This window comes from Phalacrocorax carbo, chromosome 2 (assembly GCF_963921805.1).
Source record: "Phalacrocorax carbo chromosome 2, bPhaCar2.1, whole genome shotgun sequence".
Lineage (NCBI taxonomy): Eukaryota > Metazoa > Chordata > Aves > Suliformes > Phalacrocoracidae > Phalacrocorax > Phalacrocorax carbo.
The window spans coordinates 32,718,926-32,744,336 of NC_087514.1; the positions used below are offsets into that span (position 1 = coordinate 32,718,926).

Sequence of the window (25,411 nt, forward strand, 5' to 3'; positions counted from 1 at the left end):
TTGTGCTGGGGAACAGGGCATTTTGGGGGAACACGGCATCCAGGCTCAGGGCCCTGCTCAGTGCAGAGCAGCATGTCCTCACTGCGAGCGCACCAGCCAGAACTCTGCACATACCGCATGCAGCGCTGACCTTTTCTGTCAGCCCTTCTTCCTTGCCAGCAACTGCATAGCAAGGCGCGTTTGCTTTCAGCTGCTTAAAAACTGTTCCTCCTTCTCCCCACCGCCAAAATACAGGGCGGGGGGAGACAAGGAAAGGATCTGGCTGGGAGATTTGCAGTTCAGAAAGGCACAATCAAGAGGGGTGACCCGATTTCCTTTGCACCGCCAATAAAGAAAAAAATCTAAGCTTAAGCCTCCTCAGCTTTTGGGCTTTAACCACCCATTTAACTCATTTTTTTAACAGGAGAGCAAGCTGCGCCGGCTCAGGCGTCCCCTTCTCCTCCCGCAGCACACCCAGGGCCTCGCTGCCGCATCCCGCCCCGGGGAAGCGCCCCGAAGCCGCGCCGGCCTCAGAAGGGGCAGTTAGCCTTCACAGGCTGTAATCACCCCGCAGGGCTCGGGCTACCGGGAACCCCCGGCGCGAAGGCCGAAGGCAACCCCGAGGGCGCCCCGGGGCTGCCCTACGGCCGCCCCCGCCCGCTCCGCACGGCAGCGGCACCGCCTGGCTCCCCAGCCTGGGACGTGCCCCCCCACACCCCCTCCTTCTCCTCTTCTCCCCCTCCCCCCGCCGCTGCCGCCGGAGCCCGCACGCGGCGGCCGCCGCTGCCGCGCGCCGCCCCGCGCCGGAGCGCCGCCGCCCGCCGCGCCTCGCGCCGCTTTCCCACGGCCGGCGCCGCGCGGCCGCGCCTCCCCCGCCGCCCCTGCTCCCAGCCGGGGGGAGGGCGGGGCCCAGCGGCCGGCCGGCGGCAATTGGCTGAGGCCGGGGCGCCGGCGGCCAATGGGGGCGGCTGGGGCCGCGCGTGGCGGTGCTGGGCAGCGGGCGGCGGCGGGCGTGCTCTGCCCGGCTGCCTGCTGCTTGCTTGCTTGCTTGCCTGCCTGCCTGCCTGCCTGCCTCCCTCCCTGCCCTCCCGCTCCGTTGCCTCCCTGCCCTCCCGCTCCGTTGCCTGCCTGCCTGCCTGCCCGCCCGCCCGCCCGCCTGCCCGTTCGCTGGCCCGCCCGCCCGCGGCGGGTAAGAGGCGAGGCGTGGGAACGCCATGGGGGAGACGGGTACGGGGCGAGGCGCGGGGCGCGCGCTGGGCGCTCTCCTCCCGCGCGCCGCCCGCCGCCTGCCCGACGGCCGCCCGCGCCCCCCCCCCGGCCCCGCCATGAAGCGATCGCACCCCGAGTACAGCTCGTCGGACAGCGAGGAGCTGGACGAGGCCGTCGAGGTGGAGAAGGAGAGCGCGGACGAGAATGGGTGAGCGCAGGCGGTCGGGCGCCGCGAGGGGGCCCGGCGCCCCTTCCCTCCCTCCATCCCTCCCTCCTCAGCCCCGCGGAGCCCCGGCACCCCCCCCCCCCCCCCCCCGCCTCGCCCCGGTGCCTGTGTGACCGGTGTCCCGCTGCTCCCCGCAGGAACCTCAGCTCGGCCGCGGGCTCCATGTCCCCCTCCACCACGTCGCAGATCCTGGCCAGGAAGAGGCGCCGAGGGGTGAGTGCCCACCCGCCCGCCGGCCGGCCGCGGCTCCCCGCAGCCCCGGCCCGCCGCCCCCTCACCCTCCGCTTTCTGCCCTAGATCATCGAGAAGCGCCGCCGCGACCGCATCAACAACAGCCTGTCCGAGCTGAGGAGGCTGGTGCCCAGCGCCTTTGAGAAGCAGGTAGCGCCCGGTGACCCTCCGCACTGCCTCCCCCTGCTCCCCGGGGGAAGGGTCGCCCCTCTTCCACCTCTCTGGTTGTGCCTAAAAAGTTTCGTGCTTCCACTTCTCTCCTAGGGATCAGCCAAGCTGGAAAAAGCAGAGATTCTGCAGATGACTGTCGATCATCTGAAAATGCTGCATACAGCAGGAGGGAAAGGTAAAGTTCCGTGGCTGACAGTGGGTCAGCAGCTCTGCAGAGAGGCTGCTGCGAGAGGAGTGTGTGCCCCAGCATTTGGTGTGCAGTGTGCTGTGGGAGTACTTGGAGAAAGTGAATGGAAACTCTCTTAGGTTTCGTCAGGAATTTGGGACTTTCTTCTGCTTGACAAGATTTGCGGTATCGCAAGCACTGAAACGTTTTATGGTGCTAGCTCCACGTTGTTCTAGGGAAGAGTGATTGCAAATCTCTCTAGCAATGTGTCAGCACCGTGAAGTGAATCGGCTTTTGGCAACATGGAAAACACAAAGCTTTTACTGTTGTGATATGCTTGTTTCTCTAACTTTCTGAAAGTTCAGAACAGAAACTAGAAAAAAAAAAAACAAACCAGGATGAAATGAGTAGTGGAAAGGATTAGCAAAAAAGGTGAAATGCACTTTTAGGAAGTAAGTATATTGCCTGCAGAAGTCTCCTCTGATAAGTTAGGACTTGTGTTTCTAATGAATTTCACTGCGCTGTGGTTTCACTTGCACTGGGGAGACATGGAAAGAACAAAAGTACTTTCCTCTGGTGGCAGTGTGCAATTTCAGTTTAAAAATGGCAGTCTGTGACTGGTCTTGGGACTTGCAGCATCACAGGACAGATATAAAAGAAAAGCTTGTTAGACAGAAAAAGAAAAAAAAGGAGCTTGGCAGCTAATCTACGGTTAGGAATACTAACCACATCCAAGTGAAATATGCTCACAGGGGAGGGTGGAGTGGGGAGGCTACATGTAGACAATGACTAGAAAACAGCATCTTAAGTCTCCATTATTTGTTCTTTTCTCTTAGGTTATTTTGATGCTCATGCTTTGGCTATGGACTACCGGAGTCTAGGGTTTCGAGAGTGCCTGGCTGAAGTTGCTCGATACCTTAGTATTATAGAGGGTCTGGACGCCTCCGATCCTCTGCGAGTTCGACTCGTGTCTCATCTCAACAACTACGCCTCTCAACGGGAAGCAGCGAGTAGTGCACACACTGGCATTGGACACATTCCCTGGGGCAATGCCTTTGGACATCACCCTCACATACCTCACCCGTTGCTGCTGGCTCAAAATGGGCACGGTAATACCAGTACTACAGCATCTTCCACAGAACCGCATCACCAGACCAGAATTGCCGCCCCACATGCTGAAACTTCCTCACTCAGAGTGCCCCCAAATGGCAGCATTGGACCAGTGCTCCCCGTGGTCACATCTACTACCAAACTGTCTCCTCCTCTTCTCTCCTCCATGGCATCTCTGTCTGCGTTCCCCTTTTCGTTTGGCTCCTTCCATCTGCTGTCCCCCAACGTGCTGAGCCCGTCTGCACCAACGCAGTCAGCAACCCTTGGCAAACCGTACAGACCCTGGGGGACTGAGATCGGAGCCTTCTAAGAACTAACTCTTTAGTAAGGGTGGGGAAGCCTACAAACCTAGCTGAGCTGGGTTATGCCACGATTAAAGTTGAAGTTCTTAATAACTGGGACAAAGGTACAGCTTCACCTTAACTAAGTTTGTCTAAAAACTGTCTCTTTGGATTTTTCTTTGTTTTCTACATTTTTGTATTAGCAGTTTGTTTTTTTTTAAATAGTTGCTGAAGTTGTCCAAAAATAAAATTACAGTAGTGGTTGTTAACACTTGTGTTAGATCTGTGCTGAGCATTTAAATCACTTTTGTAATCTGTTCGTTTCAAATGTTTCATTTTTCCTGAGTATGTCAGACTGCCTTTTTATGAAGAAATATCACCTGTTATTGTTAGCAATGGCCTAGTTTAGTTATTAATTTTTCCAAGAACAGTCTTCTCAGCATTAACAAGCTGTGTTTTTTGTTAGTATTTTGACACTGAGATGTTCTATAAAGAATTACTTCTTTTGTAAACTATATTTGAGTCTTACACTTCTGAACAAAGCGTTGACAAATCATATAGACCAGCTTGGCCAGCTTTATCTAAGAGCCCAATTTCTGTTTCTTCTGCGGTGGTTTGGTATATTTGGTGGTCTTATTCTAGTCCCTAGTGGACGTTTACTCACATCACAGCACCACTGCACTCTTTCTTCCACCAAAAGGAGCAGTACGTGCTTTAGAGCAAACCTCTAATGTGGGGAGGGTGCAAAAGCCAAATTACACACTGTATCGGCGATGGGTTTAGTTGCTGGGGAAGGGAAGGGAAGAAAAGAAGCTGTCACTTGCAGCAGTCTGCCAGCTGGACCCGGTCACATGCATATTCATTTCATAGGGCCACATTCTGCTTTGAGTTATAGTGGAGTAATAGTTCTATTACCCCATATTTTTGGGTAACTGAGATCAGGCTCTTCCACTCTGTGACTTTCAAATTTGCACCTGAACCGAATGATGCTGGTATTTAAATAGCCAATGGAATGGTACAGTAGGAACCCGTTCAGTGTTGCTTAACAGATGTATCCTAACTGGTTGATTTTTGTATTGCATTTTACTTTTGGGTGCAGTTCAGTGCCGCTCCTCATTTTGTAAGGGCTCTGCTGCATTCTTGTGTGCGTGAGAGTGTGTGTGTACATGTATATGTTGGTGGATTTCATGAGAATCTTAATCTGAACAGGTTTATCTAGAGAGTTCCACTGGACGGGGTTTGACTGCTCTTGTATTTGTGTTGTGGCTAAATAAAGGAGAAAGAACAAAGTATTTTAAATGACATGTTTGTCTGATACGTATCAGTGCAGAATTCTGTGCCTCTGGGTGTCATGGGAGGTGTTGAACAATTGCTATTTAGTCTTGCTGGGGGCACTTGTATTTACTTTCTTCTCAAATATTATGGTATAATCAGCTACACTAGCTGAGTACAGAAAAAAACGTGGTGTCTCCCAATAACAGTCAAGGGAATGAAAACTTAGGGTACATTTTGTGTGTCATCTCTACTTGCCTGGCAGCGTGTGGGCAGATGGCAAAGAGACGAGGGCTGCTACTAGGGAAGAGGTTAAAGCTGCACTGCACCTGGATATCCTTACTGATCTGTATTAAAAGGTGATCATCTTTACAAATGCAGTCCTTTCCTGCCTAACTCATGAAATCTTTGTCCATCCTCTGTAACAAAGTCTTGTACCGAACAGTCTGGTTTAGCTCATGTTCAGTGCACGAGTGCAGTGTCTACCCAAGGTCTCTGACTGATCTTATATTTGTTACTGAGCGGTGTTGTTAGCATATTCCGCTTTTTCTTGAAGTAACAACCTGACAGGCTTACACGTACATAGGAGGTTTTCTCTGGATGTGGTCTGTCCTCCCTGCAAATCCCTACCTGCGGTACATCAACCACTTCTGGAAGTACCTCACTTCTTCCCTGTGTGTTTGGATTTATAGTACACTTGTGTTAGTAAATGGCACATCCTTGTCTGGCTTTAGCTCTGCCAGAACAGCAGAAAGAACTCGGCCCTGTGGGAGACGAGAGCTTTGTTTAAAGAGGGGCTCTCGGGCCAATTAAGGAGTGGCATTGATGAGAGGCTTTCTTGGAAGAGTGAGGCTGGAAAGAGTGGGAGGGCATTCAAGTGCATAACCTTGTTTTACCTTCCTCCCTCAGCTGTAGGAGACCACTGCTAGAAGTGAAACGCAAAACACTGCAGGAGCTAGAAATACACGGGTGTTATTGAGGAGAGATTATATAGTATTTCATGTAGAAACATGAAATAAGAGGCTGTAAAATTCCAAATCCAGTTTCCTTTTCATGGTGCGTATTGTCTCCTGTTTAATTATGCTCTGCCCTGTCCCTAATAGGTCTTTATACCAAATTAACAACTCCTACCTAGAAGATTGCTATAGTGCATGCAACTATTCTTTAGATCTTTTAATAAATGGCGATGCTTCTCAGCCTTTTAATGGTTATTTCATTGACATTCAAATGACATTGCCTGCCTCTAAATAGCTGGCTCTTTTGTGGAGAAAGACCCCTATAATTATTTTTGTCCCACTGTCCTACTCTTGAATGGACTTCAGAAGCAGAGAGTGCAATAAAAGTTTAGCTGCTGGTGTTTGTCTCTATATCCACTGTCTTCTCTCTCCATTACCAGTGGCAAAGGTATTAATGAAAAGCACTAATTTTATTCAACTTTTGCAGTAAGTCTATATTAATTTTTAGAGACTCAGAATCTACTGGTTGTTATTGTAGAAAGAGATGAACGAATTCTAGGAACTCACAAACACTAGCAATTCAAATGGGAAAAGCATGGCCCAGAAGCTGAAGCACCAGGCTTGGAAGTCCAGGGCTGTAGTACCACTTGTGCTGCTAACTTAGTAAATCATGCTTGGCGATCACTTAATCCGTATCTGTTTTGTCAGCTGTGAAAAAGGGATGGCAGTGCTTGTTCTCCTTTCATCAAGAGACAGTGGTAGCTGGAAATTTTCTGTATGAATGACAAATGCCCTTGTTTCTCAAAAAACACAGTTCTGAGATGTTCTGCTATTTTTCTTTCCCATAGGGTGCTAGGATTCTAAAGACAAACTGAGAAAGGCAAAATAAGCATGCTTCTATAGACAACAGATATCTCCTGAGCCCAAAACATTTACTTGTTTACCCTATTGAAAAAGAGCAATTCAGGAGCACAAGCTTAACCAGAGGGATGCCGGAGAAGAAAGGAAATGCATATGCGACTTGATCCCATGACCCCCCAGCTACCTTCAATTGCTTTGGATGAACTGTGTCTGTCCGGAAATCCTCAGGCTAAAGCTTTGCGTGGGATATAAGATGATTTGGTATTTCATAAAAGCTAATATTATCTTCCTTCCTTTATCAAGGAAGCTGGATTTGAGTGCAGAATAAATTTGAGGGGCTGGTAAATGCTGCATAAAACCAGATACAAACCTTTGAAAATCCATTCTGTGCTTTGGCGTAAAGGAATAGCTCATGAAAGTGACATTTTTTAGCTTTTGGAAAGAAGCTGTCAGTAGTTCTCAAGACAGTTTCAGTTCAGTGCTCCCATCTTAACATTAGTAGCATGACAGAGTTTATTAGGATCATGCTGAAAACCCCATGAATCCTGGCTGTTGCTCGCTTCACTCACACATCAGCATGTGAGTCCCCAGGTGACAGGAGCCTTCCTAGACTATTGCGTACTGGTGGGAAGCCTGCCAGATCCTTTTTTCCAAGCAACAAACAAGCCCAAATTAGCACAGATAAACTGAAATCCTTCTTCCTGTTTTATACTGCGCGCATATTCACAAGCGCTTCTTGCCAGAAACTCCCAGTTTGGATCATAACGTACTCTGTACGGAGCTGGAAGTCTGTAGTGAATAATATGGAGGTCATGGTCTTTGTGCTGGAAGGCCGCAAAAATGATTTACAAAGCCCTTTTCTGAGGCCTTACATGAAAGGCTGCAGAGATGGGTTGTGGTACTTGTGACTCAGGATGCTCAGGCACAAATATGTCCACGTATTAACCAGCCTACCCAGCCTTGTAGAGCAGTCTGTGCTTTGCCGGTAACTGAATGCCTCTCTCTCCACTCACCCAGCTTATAAATAAAAATTAGAGCAGTCCTTTTCTTCTGGAGCCAGAAGATGCAGGCATTGACTCATGCTTGCAATATAGTAGCTTGACTACGGTAATAAATGTTGAAATGCCAGTGCCTAGTACGATACAGATACTTAAAGGTGTCTTTTGGGAGTCTGAAGTGTTCATTTGGTGAAAGCTTTTATTAAGGAAGTGCCTGGGTATTGTATGTTTTTCTCTCTTATTCCAGCTAGTCCCATGCAATTTTTTCTCTAGCAAATCCTCCTAATTATTCATGCAGCTTGGAGTGGACCAAACCGCCTTGCTTTGACCTGTGCTGTGTGCAGCCTGCCCAAGCCTTTCCAGCAGAGCAAAGTTCATAGGCAGAGGTTCTTTTCCAGCTGTTTTTTCTTTTTTCTTCAAGGCCTCATGTAACACAGCTATATAATGCAGGAGGGGCTTATCTAAGTGCTCGAAACAGCTGAGCACTAGGGATATTCTGCCCTGCTTATAGAGCCCTTAACCTCATTGCATTGCTTGGACCTTTTCAGAGTCTTTTACCAGGCTGCTTTCTTCAGGTGAAGCCTCCTGGAGGGGAAAAGGGGGTACGTGGAACCAGTACTGCACATCTTCAGCACTGCTGCTCGTCGGGGCAGCCTCAGCACAGGGAGACCTCTGCAGACCACTCTCTTCTCTCTGCACTGGAAAGGCTTCTTGGAGCTTTCCAGGTGGCTTGTATTTCTCCAAGGTAAGCTGTAAAATCTAAGCACAGACAGTAGTAACAGGTTAGACACTGATGGTATGTGCATTTCCCTGTTTTGCACTGCTTTCATAGAAGAAAGGCTACTGGGAGTAGAAAAGTTGATGGAACAACTCTGCGAGAGAATGGCAGGGAACAGGAAGGAAGGCTGATGTGTGGGATGAGATGAAAACTGAGGCTGTGAACAGATGAATGAGTTGCATTGTTTGCATTGCCTGTTGCAAAGATACGGAAATAAGTGATGTCAGGTGACAAAGTAAGCTGCATGCAAGTATGTAAAGGATTCAAAGTGGGGAAGGTAATACTCTTAGTATTCATAATTTTGCTCAGTAAGACAGAATGAGATGAGCACCGCACAAAGACTGAGGCACATAATTTAAAACCACTAAGTGCTGAAACAGATGTATGTGAACGTCTTCATCAGATTTGATGGGTCGTCTCACTGGCTGGGGAGGAACCAGGGCTCAGATGGGCTATCGCTGGCTATAAGAATGCGTCACAGCATGATTTACTGATTGCATTTGTACAATCCGGTCAAGTGAGTGTAAGGAGGTCAAGGAATTAAAGGACGATCCGTGCACAAGAGGGAGCTTGTGACCCAACTTGATAGAGAATTTGAAAATCAGAATAACTGATACCAGCCGCTAATGACTGGCAGCCGTTTCCACAAATCACTCAGCCTTTATCAGCTGCTACCACCTTGCTGCTGGTGCAGCTGCTTTGCTCCTGGATTTTGGTATGGTGGTTTTGGGCATGTGGTAGCCATCTGCATAGGTATGAGGTCTGCTTTGCCAGCAGGTGGGTAAGGCAGGTGCATGTTCAGACCAGCAGTGGAAAACCAGCTCTTCTAGCGAAAGGGAACATGGAGCCCGCTTTTGAGACAAGTAACATTTGGTAGAGAGAATGCGGAGTTGCTGACTTGCTTTGCATTATGTATTTGCTATTGATAGTGCAGACAATAACTTGGTAATACTGCTTCTTATTATCACCAAGCCTGTCTTCTTTAACAGAGAGGCCATTTCAGAGGCTGAATTTCAATATCAAAAGATGAAATGAAAGTAATTGTCGTCTGTTGCTGTGCAGCGATGGTTATGTAAAAGTGTGGGATTGGATAGGGATTAAAAATGTAGCAAAGGCAACTGAAGTCTGTGCTGTAGGAACTCTTACATGCTACACAGCAGGTAGATCTATTTTTTACTTCATCAGGAAAACATCAGTTTGATCGAACAATGTTCCCTGTATAATGTAGATGCCTAACTGTCTGTAGATTGCCCCTTTGAATTTCTCTGGGATTCATTGCGTCTTCTATTAAGAGGAAATTATCAACAACAAGAGGAAATCCTGTACTAGTACTGAATAGTCCTTATTTTAAAGGTACTTCCCTTCTTGTGGGAATTGTATATAATCAGAACAACACTCCATAAAACAGGCGAATTATTTTAGAAGGAGACGGGTCAGCCTTTTATTTAAAAGGTCTGACGTTATTGTACATGAGAAAATCAATTGTTAGAGTGGATGACATTCTTCCACGAGCTGCCTGTGCTTCCCAAAGGTGGGGTAAAGTTGAAGGCACTGGTAACAGGAAGTTTGGGCTCCTTAGAGACTTTCATGTTTTCTGGAGCATGCAATGACAAAATTACTCTTTTTCTTCCCAAAAGTAGCACCAGGATTAAACTTTACCCTGTTAAGAATTTGAGTAGGTGGAGATGCGAATGGTGCATATACTTGCTGGACAAAACCAAGTATCCATGAAGTTGGTGTGGGCAGGGGTAAGGTGCATTAGTCAGCAGTGTGCTGGAGAGGCCATGCAAGCAGAAAGAGCATCTCTTCTTTGGACAAATCCTTCCCTTCCGTTAGGTTTCTGAGATCTGGCCCTCTGTACTTTAGTCCCAGCTGCACAGACGTCTTCCACCATGTAAACCAGTATGGGCTGAGCCAGGAGCAGGTGCGGCCTCCACCTGAAACGAGGGGCTGAACTGCCACGTGGCCACAACCGTGTCCCGAGGTTTGGAACCAAATCAAACAAGCACATGGAGAGGCATGACTGTAGATTGAAAGCTAAATGGTTACCACTCCCCCACATGTTAAATCCATGTCTGTTTCAAAGAAGAGGATTGAAATCCCACGTACCCCTGCCCCCAGCCCAACCAGCCATGAAGCTGAATGAATGAACCTGAATGAACGAGATACTCACTGAAAGAAGTTAAAGCATAATCTGTTATGGGGCTTTAAAAATCTTTGCTTTGGTGTTGTTTTAGGTAGCGTTTGCCCAATTTTTACCTCCTTTCTGGGAAGTAAGAAGGCTCCCTGCTTCTTCAGGGTGCTGACAGAGGTCTGCAGGACTCTTACACAGCCCCCTCAGGCCTGACCTCATCCTGCCAGTTAACAGGCTGAAGCCTCATTTTCCGCCCCTGCAGCACAGCAACATCCCAGGCTGAAAGCACAGCTTCAATGACAGGGCTGGCTGAGCGCCACAGGGGCCCAAGACTGGGAATTCCCATGGTCTGCCTCCAGGGACAAAGCTGAAGGAGTGACGCATCAGGTTTCCGGGTAGAAAAATCCCTGCTTTTTTTTTTTTTTTTTTTAACAGCATCAATATCCTCATAATGTGCTAGCCAGACAGTCTGACTTCATTCATTTTTTTAAAGCAAAAAGGGAGCAATAACGAAATTACTTTTTAGCTTTCATTTTGGCTATATACTTTCTAATGCAAAAAAAGAAAAAAAGGTTCAAACCATCATCTTATTGCCAGGTCCTCTGCTAGGAAGTGCAGCCTTCCCTCCATACAATTTTCATTGCCTTGCATGAGATAAAACCCAGTCTGTATTAACCAGTTGCTGAGAAAGCTGTGATTCAAGCTTGGTGTAATGAAATGCTTTTTATACCACAGCCTATTGGGAAACAGCCTGTGCAGCTCAGCTATCTGCATTGCATTAACTTTTATAACCCAAAACTCCCATCAGAAAGGAGATTTTTATGAGATTGTATTTGACACATCCCAAACAAGGTTCCTTTAACAACTATGTCTGACTGACTGAAAAAGGCTAGAGGTGACACTGCCAGGGGCTAGTGCCACCTCAGATTCAATTTTTTGGCCACAGCGTCTGCTCCTCACTTGTTTGTACTAGCAGAACAGTTGCAACAGTGCTGTTAATCCTATGGGACAGTGAGAGATGATGAAGACAAATTTGTATACAGAACCTGTACCCGGCATCCACCCCACTTTGTTCCAAGATCTCAGAAGCTGCAGAATGAAAGGTATTTCAGAGGAGTGGGTAGGGTACAGGGGAAAAGTTGAGACCACTTTTATGTCAAAGCCTGACTCTGAAGAGGAGGTTTTTGTTAATAACCCTCCTTCTCCCTATCCCCAGGGCTTTTCAGTCTCAGCACTTATTACATTTGCTCCCCCACAGTTAAATGATATTTGCAATGTCCCATGGAGGTGTAGCACTGCATTCTGGGTAGGGAGCTGGGACTCAAAAAGTTGAAAATCAAATAGATGATTGAGTTGCTTGGCTGAGGTGTTTCAAACTGGGTTGGTTTTTTTTCTTCAGGACTTCTGCAGCAATTTCTGGATTCAGAGCACAGTTGCTCTTGACTTTCTGGAAGCCACAGAGGGTGAGTACTTCACATCAGACTGAGCTACTTCCCATGTCAGCGTTTCAGGCAATGAGGGGCACAGGGAACCTTTAGGAAACTTTTTCTTAGTCTCCCACAGCATTTAAGTAAATGGAAGCAGAAAAAAAAAATAATCCAGTTCCCACAGTACCCTTCAGTACCCTTAACTGTTAGACTGTATTTCACACTCCAAAGCCTCCTAACACATTCACATACTTCAGCAACCACTAGGCCCCTTCACTACTCCCTCATGAAAGAAAATCCAGCCAGTGTTTGGAATGAAACAGATTTCTTAGGCAAAAGTAATACTCCCCTTAGATGTGTTTTTGTGTGTTTGACTTCACAACTCAACATTGTATTTTTAATGTAAATTATTTGAAGGCACAGCTTCCCTTATGATGTCTCAGATCATCGTGCATATGGTTCATCAGCAGGGCTGAAGGTCTTGGATTTGCCACTTAGACCCCTCCAACTGGGAGGGATAATTGGTGACACATGTAGGTTATCTTCATGTGGACCAGACCTAGAGCAGAGTGGATTTAAGGGGAAGAAAAATACCCATTTGATATGTGTGTGGGTGATGGTGGAGGATGCCCTACTGCAGGATCTGTTGAGATGGCACAGCTTGCCAGTGTGGCACTGGGCCTTGGTAGAGACACAGGGAGATGCAAGCTGGGATCCCTGTGGAAAATCTTGCAGTGACAAAAATGTCTGGGAGGTGAAAATTGGCAGTTAGAGTGCAGCTTTGGGAGGAGTTTAAGCCATGAAAGGAAGCATGTTGGGACTGTGGAAAGAGGTTAGGGTTGAGGAAAGGCTCATGCATGAAGGGAGAGGATACTCCCCTCAGACCTCATTTGCCAGAAATGCCATGGTGGTTACTAACCCTGTGTGACTCACCAGTAACTTGGACACAAGCACTAGGATCACCAACAGTTGGGCTGGACCTCTATTCTGACTGAAGCTGCCTTATTCATGAAATGAACATAATTACCTGGATGAGAAGCTTGCAATAAAACGTTGCTCCTTTTGTACTAGGTGGCCCAGAACCTGACTTGCCGCAGACACAGCTGTGCTCTTACAGTCTTCCCTGGGTATAAGCAGTACTGTAGTAGATTTTTTCCCCCTAATTACTTGTTTTCCTTCTGTTGCCTCTCTAGTTTTACTGCCTGATACCAGGAACAGTCACAAATGTGTAGCACTAAATAAACAACCAGATGCTTTGGCAAAGCATTTGTGCCTACACGTGGCTCAGTTGCTTCAAATGACCAATCCGTACCTTGGAGTGATGGCAAGAACTTATTTGAGAAATGAACAGGAAGCCCTTATAACCTTTGGCAAGTGGTCTCCTCATGATGATGTCAGGAAAAAAATTGTAATTTGGACAGGAGGCTTGTTTAGGGATCCTCCATAAGGAAAGAAACACTGTATCTCTTTAGAGCAGGAAGGAAAACTCTTTTCTTGAAGACATACAAAAATATGTCAGTTATGTCTCTTGTTAGGGAGTGTACAGAAAACACATTACAGATTAGTGTCTCTGGAACAATTTTGGTTTATGCTCTGGCTTTCACAAGACAGAGGAGGAAGGTTGTGAGGCAGCAGAGCAATTGCTGTATTCAGTGGCGTGGCCCTTGGGAGCGAAGGAGCGCCGTTTGGGGCGGGGGTGTTGGCTGCTCAATAGCAATGCAGCTGTTTGGGAAACACTTTTCATACAATTTTATGAGAGAGAGAAAATAGGCGCCTATAGAAATAACTTTTACAACTCTGTTGATTTAAAAGAGAATGAGAGTGCAATGAGGGTGCTTTTGTTCCAGCAGAGGACTTTATAGTATGTATTGTCTCCTGATGTCTCTGTGGCTTCTGTAGGTTGGGGCACAGTGGGCTGACTCTCTTTGGTTTTCCTTCCTGTCCCTCTAAAGCAAGCAACTGTGGCTGGGCTTTGTTCTAACATGTAGGGCATAAGGGAAGGAGGATTTCCTTCAAAAAACCAAACCAAACCTATGCAGAGGCTTTACATGATGAGTAATAATTAAAATTTTCACCCTGTTCTCTTCATGGGGTTGAGATCCCTGTTGCAGTTCAAGAGTGCCTTTTCTTCCTGGGACCTGTGGGATCAAGTCTTACGTGGTCAAAACTGCAAAATAATAATTTCAGTGCCACTGAATACCTAGGGATCCCTTACAGAAAATAATCTAGTGTCAGAAAATTTCTTTCTGCTCTGGAGCTGTACTGACATCTCTATGGAGTGAGAGCGTCACACTCCTACAGATGCCTATTCCAGATGAGGGGTTGTGTTTATGCTCTGTTGAAATAGTCCTTATTAATAGGTTTGAATTAGCTGTTATTAAAAAATGAGAAAACAGTAATGGCAAAGCCTAGTCTGAAAAATGAAAAGCGGTGGGCACGCTGAACTGTCTGAGTCCCACAGGCTCACATACAAGCATTTCTAAAAGTAACAGCAGTTGCGGGCATCACTGTAAATCCTCCCTCCTGGCCCCTGAACTTCCTCCTGTAATCTCAGAGATAACCCAGCCTGTGCATCACATGCAAAGGATGGCCTTAACAACATGCATGCCTCTAAGGTGTCCAGATGAGCAGGGAAGAAGCAGTGTTACAATTTTTTTCCTAACAGATGCTTCATTCTGGACAAATCGTTGAAGAAACGAGATACGAATCAAACCACATACACTGCTAGTACTGAAACCAAACCATGTCACTTTGACTTTTAAGAGGCAGTGATGCCTTGACTACAGAGGAAGCCTGATGGCAAAGCACAGCAGTGCTGGCCAGGGGATTTGCATCAGTGATGGCTCTCACATCTCTAAACTGCCAGAAAGTAAGCCCATGCTTCTGGGAGGGAACGTCTGCCATTTACTTCCCTCTGTTGACTGAGTTACTGAAATACGCTAAACTTGGGTAAACTGAAGACAAATCTCAGACAATGAAGTGGGTTGAAAGGCAGACAATAGGCCAGATTCTTGGCATTGGTGAGCTGCTGAAGCTTTGCTCAAAATATTGTAATGACTGAGGATTGACCCACTTTGCTCTTAGCTTAAGCAGCCCCGTTATATAAAACCATGCTCTCAAAAAGAAAAGACATGTTTTATGTGTACATGGTTTTGCAGGTACTTCACCTTTTTTATGTCTAAATAATAACACCCAAACCTAAACTTTTCTTTGCATTAAACTGTCAGTCATCACTGCCACTTGGCATATAATCAGGGAGGAAAATGAAGCAGAACTATGGTTTTCTTGTTCCGATGCCGTTTTTAAAACAACAGCTTCGTATTAGTCACCACAGCTACCAAATGCGGGCAGTGGTTCAGGAGAGCTTTCCAAGAGTATTGCTTTCTGTCACTGAAACGTTGGTAAACTCACACTGGCTGAAAGGCTCTGTTTCCAGTCCTTCCTGGAGTGCTATGGAAATTTAATATGCATTATAGAGAGATACCTTTATTAAACCCTAACAGCTCATTTGCACTGGAGTCAAACTGCATAGTGTCTATCAGCCTGTCCTGCTCTGCCTTGACCACAGAGTATACATTTCCCTCTTCTGGGCAGGAAGAAATGGCAGCAGTGACTCATGTTTGACACTTATGTCATTTGACATGAAACCCATTTCCACTGGAGACTTGCAAGACCCTGGCTTGCAGTTTCTTTTGTTTTCTCACTACTTGTCTGGCATCCTCCTACGTGACATTGTGTTTGAAAATGCTAAAAGGGATGCTCAGTCGGCATAATATGCATATGATTTATTTTCTGCTGACAGAAGAGTGTTACTCAAAGGGGCTTCAGCTCTGTGTAAAGCACCCCTCAAATTTGAACAGATTTATGTTTGCACTGGTTGCCTGAGACACACTGCAAAACAGCGTGTCTGTGCCCAGAAACAGACTTCATCTGGACAAAGGCACCTTCATGGCCTCGACACAATCCTTCCTCTGGGCATATGGGTGACTTTGTGTCCCCTGAATTGGTTAAAAGAGCACCACAAGCTCTGCGTTATCTTTTGAGAAGTGAGCTGAAGTGCCCCATCACCTGCCGGACACTTTGTCGCAGCTCACCCTGTGCTGAGATGCTACTGCCTGGGAGAAAGCTTAGAAATACTGCGGATCTCTTTAAGAGACTAAATCTGTTAAAGCTTTTTGGCAACAAGATGTGATCATCTGCCCATCTGCTGAATATATTGGCTGGCCACCACATGGTAGTTGTCAAAAATAGCCATGGGATCTCCTGAACGTGCCAAGGAATGCTGCAGCTCTTTCTTGGTGGCCTTTGATCAGAGGCACAAGCTCATGATTTGCTTGGCTGTGTTCAGCAGATATATGTTTTATGACTCCGGTTTTAACTGTCATCACCAGACATCATTTGTTGTTATCTTTACTCCAGGCCTGCTCTGGAACATACCAGTGGATTTGCTGAAAGGTCAGTCATTTTTTAACATTGGGATGATCCAGGTTCTTCCCTCATTTGGCTCCTACATGGTACTGTGCTCTCTTGAGGTATCCTGCCAGAATCCTAAATAATCCTAAATTATGTGGGATCACTACTGAACTCCCCTACTCCTAGCAGTTTTTTTCTGGTTCCCTCAAATGTTCTGGGTGATGGGCCTCTGGGAGCACATCCAAAAACATGTATCATTAAATCAAATGAGTACAAAGGTTCTATCATTTACATCTCTCCCCAAAAGTGTTGATGAACAAACTCCTTTTTGCGGCTGATTAAAATAGATATAAGTAATCTTTGCAGTCATCTTCACAGATGCCTAACTACAGTCTATACAACATGTCCTTGACTTTAGCTTTAGCACCTAACATGGTGGGAGAATTAGATTGGATGCACAGGGCTGTAGTCTGACTTTCTACTTCGAGGACAGGCTGGTTTGTGACTGGGAGTTACAGTAAAGCAATCAAGCTCCCCTGTGCATTTCTTCTTGCTGTCAACATGAGACCAGTGGTGCCTGCATCCAGCACATGAGGACTTGCTCTTAGCACGTGACGCTACTTAGGTACTTTACTGAGATATAGAGTCTGTTATTGTTTGTATATTTTATACTAAGCCTATTATTCTGATGGTTTCATTAATAACACAACAAGGATTGATAAACTCTTGAGAGCTCTGGCAAGCAGGAGGGTGGGAAGGTAGTTCACCCAGAAAGTTCATCTGTGTCAGAGAATGGAGGGATGCAGCTCCTGAGCTGAGTCCCACATGGGATTACAGGTACTTAACCAGATAACTACTTCTTTTTTTTGCAGGAAGGCAAAGACAGTATTTCACTTGCCGACACTGCCCTTTTCAGTTTGCAGTCAGATACAGGTACCGTTTGGAAACCTGTGATGAATGAACGATTGCCATAGTTCCAGATCAACAGCAATGCACTTTCCATTTTAGGGAAAATCATGTAATGGTATCTAGATAAAAAGAGGATGTTGTCTGAAGGGCCACAGTGTGTGCCTTTTCTTATTTACTCAAGTGACTCTAAATGTTTTCTTTTTACAATGACTCAGCTTTTCAACTATGAGGTTTTGAATGGCCTGTTTGGACTCTGATTCAACATTTACTGACATTGTGGAACAATTTAGATTGGATATTAGGAAAAAATTCTTTACTGAATTAAAGAAATTTCTTTACTGAAAGAGTGGTCAGGCACTGGAACAGGCTGCCCAGAGAGGAGGTGGTCTCACCATCCCTGGAGGTATTTAAAAGACATGTAGATGTGGCACTTCAAGGCATGGTTTAGGAGTCCTGATAGTGTTGGGTTGACAGTTGGACTTGATGATCCTAGAGGTCTTTTCCAACCTTAATGATTCTGTGATTCTATGATTCTATGAAATTTCTGTTGGTATTAGTGAATATTCAGGTCAGATCCTCTATTAGCCATGCAAAGATAAAATGAACAACCACACTTTGTAAGTGTCATTTTGACATTTTCTATGAAGTTTACAGTTAATTTTAAATTGTGTGCTTTAAAAAGTTATGATCAAAATGCATATGTTTAAATCTATAACTGAAAAGATTTTACTTTGGGGATGTATTTATTGTGACTGTTATAGGACCGTCACTTTTTCATTAGAATAATGAAACCTGAGATAATTTTTCAACAGCAAAAAGTCATTCAGTATTCTCTCAGGAATGAAAACATGAGTGATCAAAACCAATTAAACGCTAACGTAATACAAAACATTTGCAGCGCTTACTAGCGATGTCCAGGTAAAGAATTCCATATATGTTCAGAATGCCACAACCATTTAATTATAATTCATTCTCTTTTAAGAATCCATGAAAAGGGTCCTGGTTTAAGTAAATAAAGTAAATCAGATTGTGATTGATGAGAAAGAAAAGGAAAGAAACTTATTCCTAAGTAATTTTGCAGATCCACATCTGGTTTTTGAGAGGCAAAGATAATTCTTCACAAAGTAAAACACTTCTTCAGTTTGACAACAAGTATTAGATTCTGTGCAATTACTTGTGTGTGACTTAAACAGGTTTCCATAGGGTAAGCATTGCACTATTTCAAGAAACACACATGAGTTCATGAGGTCCAAACACTCAAAACGATGTGTTACCTTGTTATTTATGTTTCTTTACCCCCTTGTGCAAATCCCAAAGAATGACCTGCATTTGCCATGAAACATTTTTACTAGGACTTGTGAGTATTATCTTATTTTATGCTATGATGGACAAAATGCATAAGATGGGGTAAACCAGACGCATTTTAGAAACTGCCTTCTCGTTTATGTATTTTTCTCTACCATGGCCTCTGAGACCTCTTTTGCCAGAAAATATTAAGCAGTTGGTAGCAAGGGTGTGTGTGTGTCCTTTCTAAGATGTTCAATAGCACTTGAGAAGTTCATCGATTCACATTCTGTTATGGCTGCTGTACCAAATGAAGCCCAGTGCCATGCACAGGCTTACTCAGAGGATGGGTAGCTTGTAAGGGTAACTAGGGCAGTTGCCTGAGGACTTGTGCGATGAGAGAGGCCTGCTTAAATAGGTAGCATGTGAATCATCCAAAGTGTGTGTGAGAAGACAAAGTTAGAGAAGCTTTAATTTTTGCTTTGAGTTGTCTTGAATTTAATACTGTTTATAGGAACAGTGTCTGTGCTTCCAGCAACTTTCCAAGGGCACCGTAAAGTCTGTCAGTGGTGGCCAGGTAATTGCAGCTACCTGAATGCAGGTCATTTGCACAAAACCTATCTGGCCCACTGTTTGCAGAAGTGTCCATTCTGTGTCTTGCAGGTGGCCTCCACTTCATGAGGAGGCTGTTTCTGTGCGGGACTATAGATAATTTCTCCTCTTCTGCATGAAGAATCCTCCTTGCTAGTCCCTTGTCAGAAGGTGTGGGTTGTTTTTTTTTTCTGCAGCTTTTTGGAAAATCATATGAAAATAATTTTATGATTCCCTATGGAGTTGTTAATGCTTCATAGATTGTATTACTTTAGTGGCATATCATACTCAAAACCTATGAAGACATTTAGTTAGTAGTTTCTCCACTAGCAGGCTGGTTGTTGCACTTGTATTCAAAGTGCCGTATTTGTAATTTCTTACTGGAATTGTTCCTCAGGTGTAGATGTAATAAAATATCTGCAGTTACTGCCACGGTTACCTCAGTTGACATGTAGCAGCTACCTCACGCAACGCAATGAATACCATGAATATTAATACTATCACCCACATACCCATTTGCTTTTGTTTTCCTAAAGTCTGTTGCTCCATCGATGCTATTTGCCTCCATCTCCAGTCATTTCCTCAGAAATAGCCCTCAAGATGGTAAGATTCATGAGTCTTGCCTAATTCTGAGAAAGCTGTGGAGTTGTTCCAACCCTTTAGGCATTCTGATATCTCAAATTCATAGTCTTTCTGTAAGGTCAGCTGCTGAATAAAACTGCAACTGCCCTAGCTACTTGTAGCTGTATTTTCAGCCGGCTCGTGTCTGGCCAAGTATAATGTAGATAATTTCATATTTCATTTCTGTTTCCTTTCTTTTAAGACCACTGTAAACATAGTGGACCTTTGAAGAACAATACTGTCTTCATAGTGATGGAAAGATGTGACAGCACGTTTTAAGGCTTTTTCTCAATGAGATAATATGCACCGTGCAAAAGCTTTTCTGTGCATTCAGTCAACTATAGCTTCTACTAAAGGCCAGTGGAAAGAAAATAAGTTGTTGTTAGCACCAGAATAATGTATAAATCACTGAGCAGAAAAATGAGAAGGATCATGTTTTCCCATGGTACACAAACCAAGAAAGATTAAGTTTATGGGTATAGCTATGCTGGGGTTCAGTATCAGAGCATTTGTGTTTGATTTCTACTGCAGAAATCAATATACTGCTTAGAAACATGGTGTGTTTCTTTTTTAATAATTTATTTTTGTTTACATTCCAGATCTGTACATCATCTTATGCTGGGCATAGGACTTTAGAGCTACAAAATGCATACAAAGATCTTTAGCAAGCTTGAATACTTAGTTGATTTCTTGTTTCTGTCCTGCCTTTAAGTCCATTGGAAAACAGCCTGAAATGTGGGGGGAAAAGGGAGAGACAGGCTATACCTCTGTGCTTTACTCCCCTGGGAAGCAATTATCTTCAGTTTAGAAACCTCTTGCCTTTCTTTCTTTGCCCGGGGAATCCTTAAATGCTACAGGTAAAATAGTATCTGACTGCATCATGGTCCCTCTGTATTACAGGACAGGGGAAAGCAGGGATCCCCTTCCAGTGTAGGGAATTATTCTCCTCCACCCCTCCTCCCCTCCTCTTTACTCCTGGAAAGGAGTAAAATGGGAAGATGAAAAAATATTCCCTGTATTCTATTGGTCCAAATAAAAAGGGAGGAATTTTTCCAGTATTAAAACATAGAAAAAAAATCCAGTTTTCCATATAATCTGAGACAGTGCTCCATATTTACAGTAGTAAGCAGTAGCATCTCTGGGTGTGCTGTGCTGGCTAGGAGGGTTTCCATGTGGCAGCTTTTCACCCTGGGCCAGAAACTGAAAATACAAAGTATGCATGGGTATCCATTTCCAGTTAGTCAGAAGAGCTACTCCGCTTCTGAGACCCTGCATGGAGAGAGACCCTCTCCTTAAGGGAAGGACTACTCTTTGGCTAGCGACTGCCAAGGACAGGAGCTGGCTTGTGCAGGCCAGGAAGGCACATCTGTACGTCCATTGTATAACAGTCTGGAGCATGTCTGTTAAAACAGACTGATCCTCAAGAGTTACGCTGCTTAAACTGGGAAGAAATAGAGTAATTTGGAAACACATAGATAAACTGTACTTTTGAGGGATGGCTCTGCCTTCATGCTGGTGTTTGAGTAGGGGGTGGGTGAGTAGGTTTCAGAGAGCTGGGGAGCTGCTGGTCTGGAGGAACAGGATAACTTTGTCCAGGAAATTTCCCTTCTTTGCCAACAAATTCAAAGTTTCTTGTCTGTCTTTCTTTTTGTGAGGGAACAGATGAGATTCCTGAAGATGTAGCAGATAGCAGACACCGCTACTAGGTGAAATCAAGCACCTGTGAGGCTCAGTCGTGGGATGTTATGGATACCAGAAGTTTTCATTAGCCTCAAAAAATAATTAGACGTATTAATAAAAGAAAATATCCATCTGGGGTGTTAAATGTACTATGTAATTCTTGTTCAGGCAGCTTTAGAAGTACATATCTAGAATATCCATCCCTAGAAACATTCAAGGTCAGGTTGGATCAGGCTCTGAGCAACCTGATCTAATTGAAGATGTCCCTGCTCACTGCAGGGGGGTCGGACTAGGTGACCTCTAAAGGTGCCTCCCAATCATTCTATGATTCTATTCTATGATTCTATATCGTTGGAGGCTGGAGAAGCATTGCCATGTGCCCATGTTGTTCTTACACTAATTTTTGAGTATTTCACTGCCCACCAGCAGCGGCCAAGTACTGGGCCAAATGGGTACTTGGTCTCACCCAGTGCAGCTGCTCTTGCAAGTGAAGGTTCATAAGATGCAGAATTAATCAAACCTGCAAGACATCATTTTTGCCATTACATACTTGCTTAATTCAGAGGGAAGCAGTAGGAGGAGTCTGGAAAAGCTTGAAAAATTGGTCAATGTGTTGGGGAGCCCTGCACAGAGCTACAGGACAGGCCTGCAGATCCTGCCCACACCCTTGCCTTCCTGTCCGCCTTTAGCGGAGGTCTCGGTGCAGAGGTGCAGTGAAGGGAAGGAGGTGGCTGAGTGGCTCTGGGAGTTAGCCTCAGCATTGCAGCAGCTGACTGGACTTACCCACTGCCTCTTGGAGGGGAGAGAGAATCAAGCCTGCTTTAATACTCACAGAAAAACCCAAGGACTAATTGGGCTGTTGTAGAAAAAGACAGGAGCAGCCAGCCTGGCTGCAGGAATAGTGGGGAACCACGACATGGGAAGCCTTGACCAGAGGAACCTGCTGCACTGGGGGAAAAAGAGCTGGAGTTTGGAGGAGGACTAAGTGCCAGCTTTGCCTTGACTCAGGGGTCTGCAGAGACCTGCTCAGCCACGGTGGCTCTGCCTGCTCTCTGCACTGGCTGAGCTGAGCTGGCAGAGAGCTGGAGCCCCTGCAGCTGTGCTACACCAGCCGAGCGCTTGCGCTGGCGTGTCCTGGGAGTCCCAGCATAGAGTTGCTTAGCTGGGGAGATCCTGTTTTCAAGCTGACTGAACTCAGCCAGCCCTGAGCCCAGGCGAGAGATCTTAGGGCTCTTTGGATACATCCTTGCAGATGTGCTGCAAGAGCCAGCAGATGCCTTGGGCAATGCAAAGGACTTTGTATAGCCAAGGCCGCTTGCTACATCTATGAGCATTAAACATGCCTCAACATGGAGGCCAAATGGTGCAAACAGCCTGTGTCTCAGTAAATAATCACAGCATCCAAATAGTGCAGCTGCGTGCAGGCTGCCTAGTAGGAACGTGGGACTCCCCAACCCTGCTTGGGACCTGCCAGGCACAGCAGCAGCTTGCACTGGCCAAAAGTGAGCCTGGCAACACTGTAAGCTCTCTATGTTCCAGAGCCCTGGAAGATGGTGTCTGAGTTATCAGCCTTTTGGTAAAATGGTTAGGTAGGCAAGAATGATATTAGGTGTCTCTCTTATTTTTATTGTCTTCTCCTAGTCCTCCCCAACTAGGTAGCTTTGAAAGAAAAAACCTCTCTTCGGCCTTGATGTGGAGAGACTGGCAACCTTGTATAACCATAAAAATAATGGGAAATAATGAGGAAGAATCTCTCGAATTTCAATGTTGTAAATTACAGCTTGGTTTGCTGATGAGCGGTATCAAAGCTATGGAGGTTGCCTCCTGAGAGAACAGAGATGCCTGCTTGCCTTCAAAGGTCATCATGAATCCTTTCACAGAAAAATACTAACTTTTTAAGAACTAGCCCAAGCATTTAATTATTGCATAAAGCAGGAGGGTAAAAATGCACTGAAAAATAAAAAAGTAGTATAATTTCTACAGTCAGCTCATATGGAGTCAACAGCTGGCCAGGACAGGCAGATAATGCCCAAGGCTGATGACTGGCGGTGAGCTGGGGCACACAGGGCCCCACACCCACGTGGCAGGGTCAGTGCTGAAGAGCATCTTGGATGGATCCAGAGCGCAGCTCCCAGGACACCCTGTGACCCTGTGCACAGCACTCCTTCCCACAGGACCCCTCCTGAGGTCGCAGGGCCAGGGGGGAAATCAAAGCAGAAGTGGCCTCCCCAACTTTGTCCTTATTTTCCCCCAACTTGGGTGCTGCTGCTGCATTTTCTGCTGTCTCCCAGTGGCAGCTGGCAGCATCCTCCTTCCCCGCAGCACCAGGGGATATCTTCTCCTTCCCCACGAGCTCTGCTGCAGGCTGTAGCTGGACAGGCAGGGACCTGAGCTGACACACCAGGCTGGGTCAAATCAGGCTCCCTCCAGCACTGGTAGGGTGTCCTGGGAGCATGGCACAAGGAAAACTGACCTGGCCCTTTGTGGGGACACCTAAAGGTCTAACAGAAACTCTTAATTCAGGGACAGGCTGTGTCTTGTGAGCAAGCATCTATGCTGCTTCCAAACCTATCCCTGGAAGCAGAAGACATGCATTTATCTGGTGCTGCTCCTGAGCGAATACCTGTGTCAGGGACAGTCTGGGTTCATGGTTCACTGAGTCTGTTCATATGCCACAGTGCTCCACCAGTTTTTTCATTTGCGAACGTGTAAGTGTAAAACACAGTGCTGGAAGTCCCAGCTGCTGAGTCTGGTTGCTCCTAGCTGTGAATATCACCCTTTCCTGGCCTGCTCAAAATCCAGCTGAAAAGCAGCAAGGTTTTCCTGCTTCCCTCCTGCACTCAGGAGGGCTGATTCAGACTCCGTGGGGGTAGGAACCAGTTCCTAAACTCCACACTAACAGAGTAGCTAATTTTAACCTGTTTGTTTTATATTGCTACCTTATCCTTTAGCTTATACAATGCCTGCCCAGTGCTGTATTGTTAAGGAAATCTAGCCAAAGTAACGAATTTTGCCCAAAGAAGAAGTACTATCTTTTATGTTTCATATAAACCCAAATCCAGATTTTAGGGCAAATATAGAACATCAATCTCCATGATGCTCTAAAGCAGGATTTCAGGATAGAGCACAGCTTGACAGGCTTTTCTAAGCAAAACTTACCATCTGTATTTGCCTGCTAAATAATCAGAGCTTGCCCTCTTCTGGTCACAAGCAGTCATAGACGGGGATTTTTTGTGAACTGTGAACCTGTGGAAGCTATTATCTAAAGACTTTGGCTAATGGTATATTTTAAGAATGAATGTTTAAAAAATGTATTTTATTATGGTCCACTTATTTTCCAAAGTTTAAAAGTCTGTTGCAACTATAATAGCTAAAAAAAATATTAAGTAGAAGCTTGGCTGTTTCATTGTATCACACTTGTTTGGGCTGTATCTTGGATAATGCCTATCGTATTCTCCATCTCCAGGAGCTGCCCAGGAACTTCTTTTTCTGGAACCCATTTGAACAAAGCCAACCTGTTACAGCAGGAAGACATTTTCTAGCAGCTGTTTTCTACCACCCAAAAGAAAGGGAGCATGGCATCACATTGTAAACTTGAAAAAGGTGAATGTTTCGCTAAGTAAATTATCAGTTATATGCATTCCTATGGTCTTTGTGGACATTTGAATAGAAAAAGGAACCTCTATTAATTTTCTCAGGGGAAAAGTTAAATCTCATGCTATCGGAGCATCAGCGTAACACTGAAGCTATGAACAGCTGAAGCACAGGCATTTTATTGTACGTTGGAGAACACCTTAATCCATGGGAAGTCCATAGCATACTCTGACTTCTGCTCTCACAGAGCTATGGGTTACATTTACATATATACTGTAGGGTGGATTTTAGGCTCCTCTGTCTTGTGCCCTGTTCCAAGTACTAGGGTGGGGGTGGAAAAGGAGCTCAGTGTTTTTCAAGGGAGACAACCTCAAGGGTAGCCATCCTTTCTCCTCTGCTGGGAGATGAAGTCTACTTTTAAAATGTGAGAGTTGTTTCATGGTTCATTTAGCCCCTGATCTGCTGATGGCTATGGATGCTAGCTTTTCTTCCTCTTCCCTATACTTCTAACATTGCTTTT

General features: G+C 45.5%; 1 protein-coding gene across 1 annotated transcript; it reads left to right on the forward strand.

Moving 5' to 3' along the window:
* Window positions 1-959: 959 nt before the first annotated feature.
* Window positions 960-4,677, forward strand: HEY1 (hes related family bHLH transcription factor with YRPW motif 1). The gene is made up of 5 exons (XM_064442505.1): window positions 960-1,396; window positions 1,552-1,627; window positions 1,712-1,795; window positions 1,910-1,991; window positions 2,819-4,677. Exons 1-5 carry the CDS (start codon window positions 1,194-1,196, stop codon window positions 3,400-3,402), a joined length of 1,029 nt encoding a protein of 342 aa, XP_064298575.1. The 5' UTR covers window positions 960-1,193; the 3' UTR covers window positions 3,403-4,677.
* Window positions 4,678-25,411: the final 20,734 nt, after the last annotated feature.

Bases quoted from the DNA above. Each gene is read 5' to 3' on its own strand.
- HEY1 (XM_064442505.1), top strand. From the start codon at position 1,194: ATGGGGGAGACGGGTACGGGGCGAGGCGCGGGGCGCGCGCTGGGCGCT. The intron at 1,628-1,711 runs GTGAGTGCCCAC...TTTCTGCCCTAG, and splicing joins CCAGGAAGAGGCGCCGAGGG to ATCATCGAGAAGCGCCGCCG. The intron at 1,796-1,909 runs GTAGCGCCCGGT...CTTCTCTCCTAG, and splicing joins CCAGCGCCTTTGAGAAGCAG to GGATCAGCCAAGCTGGAAAA.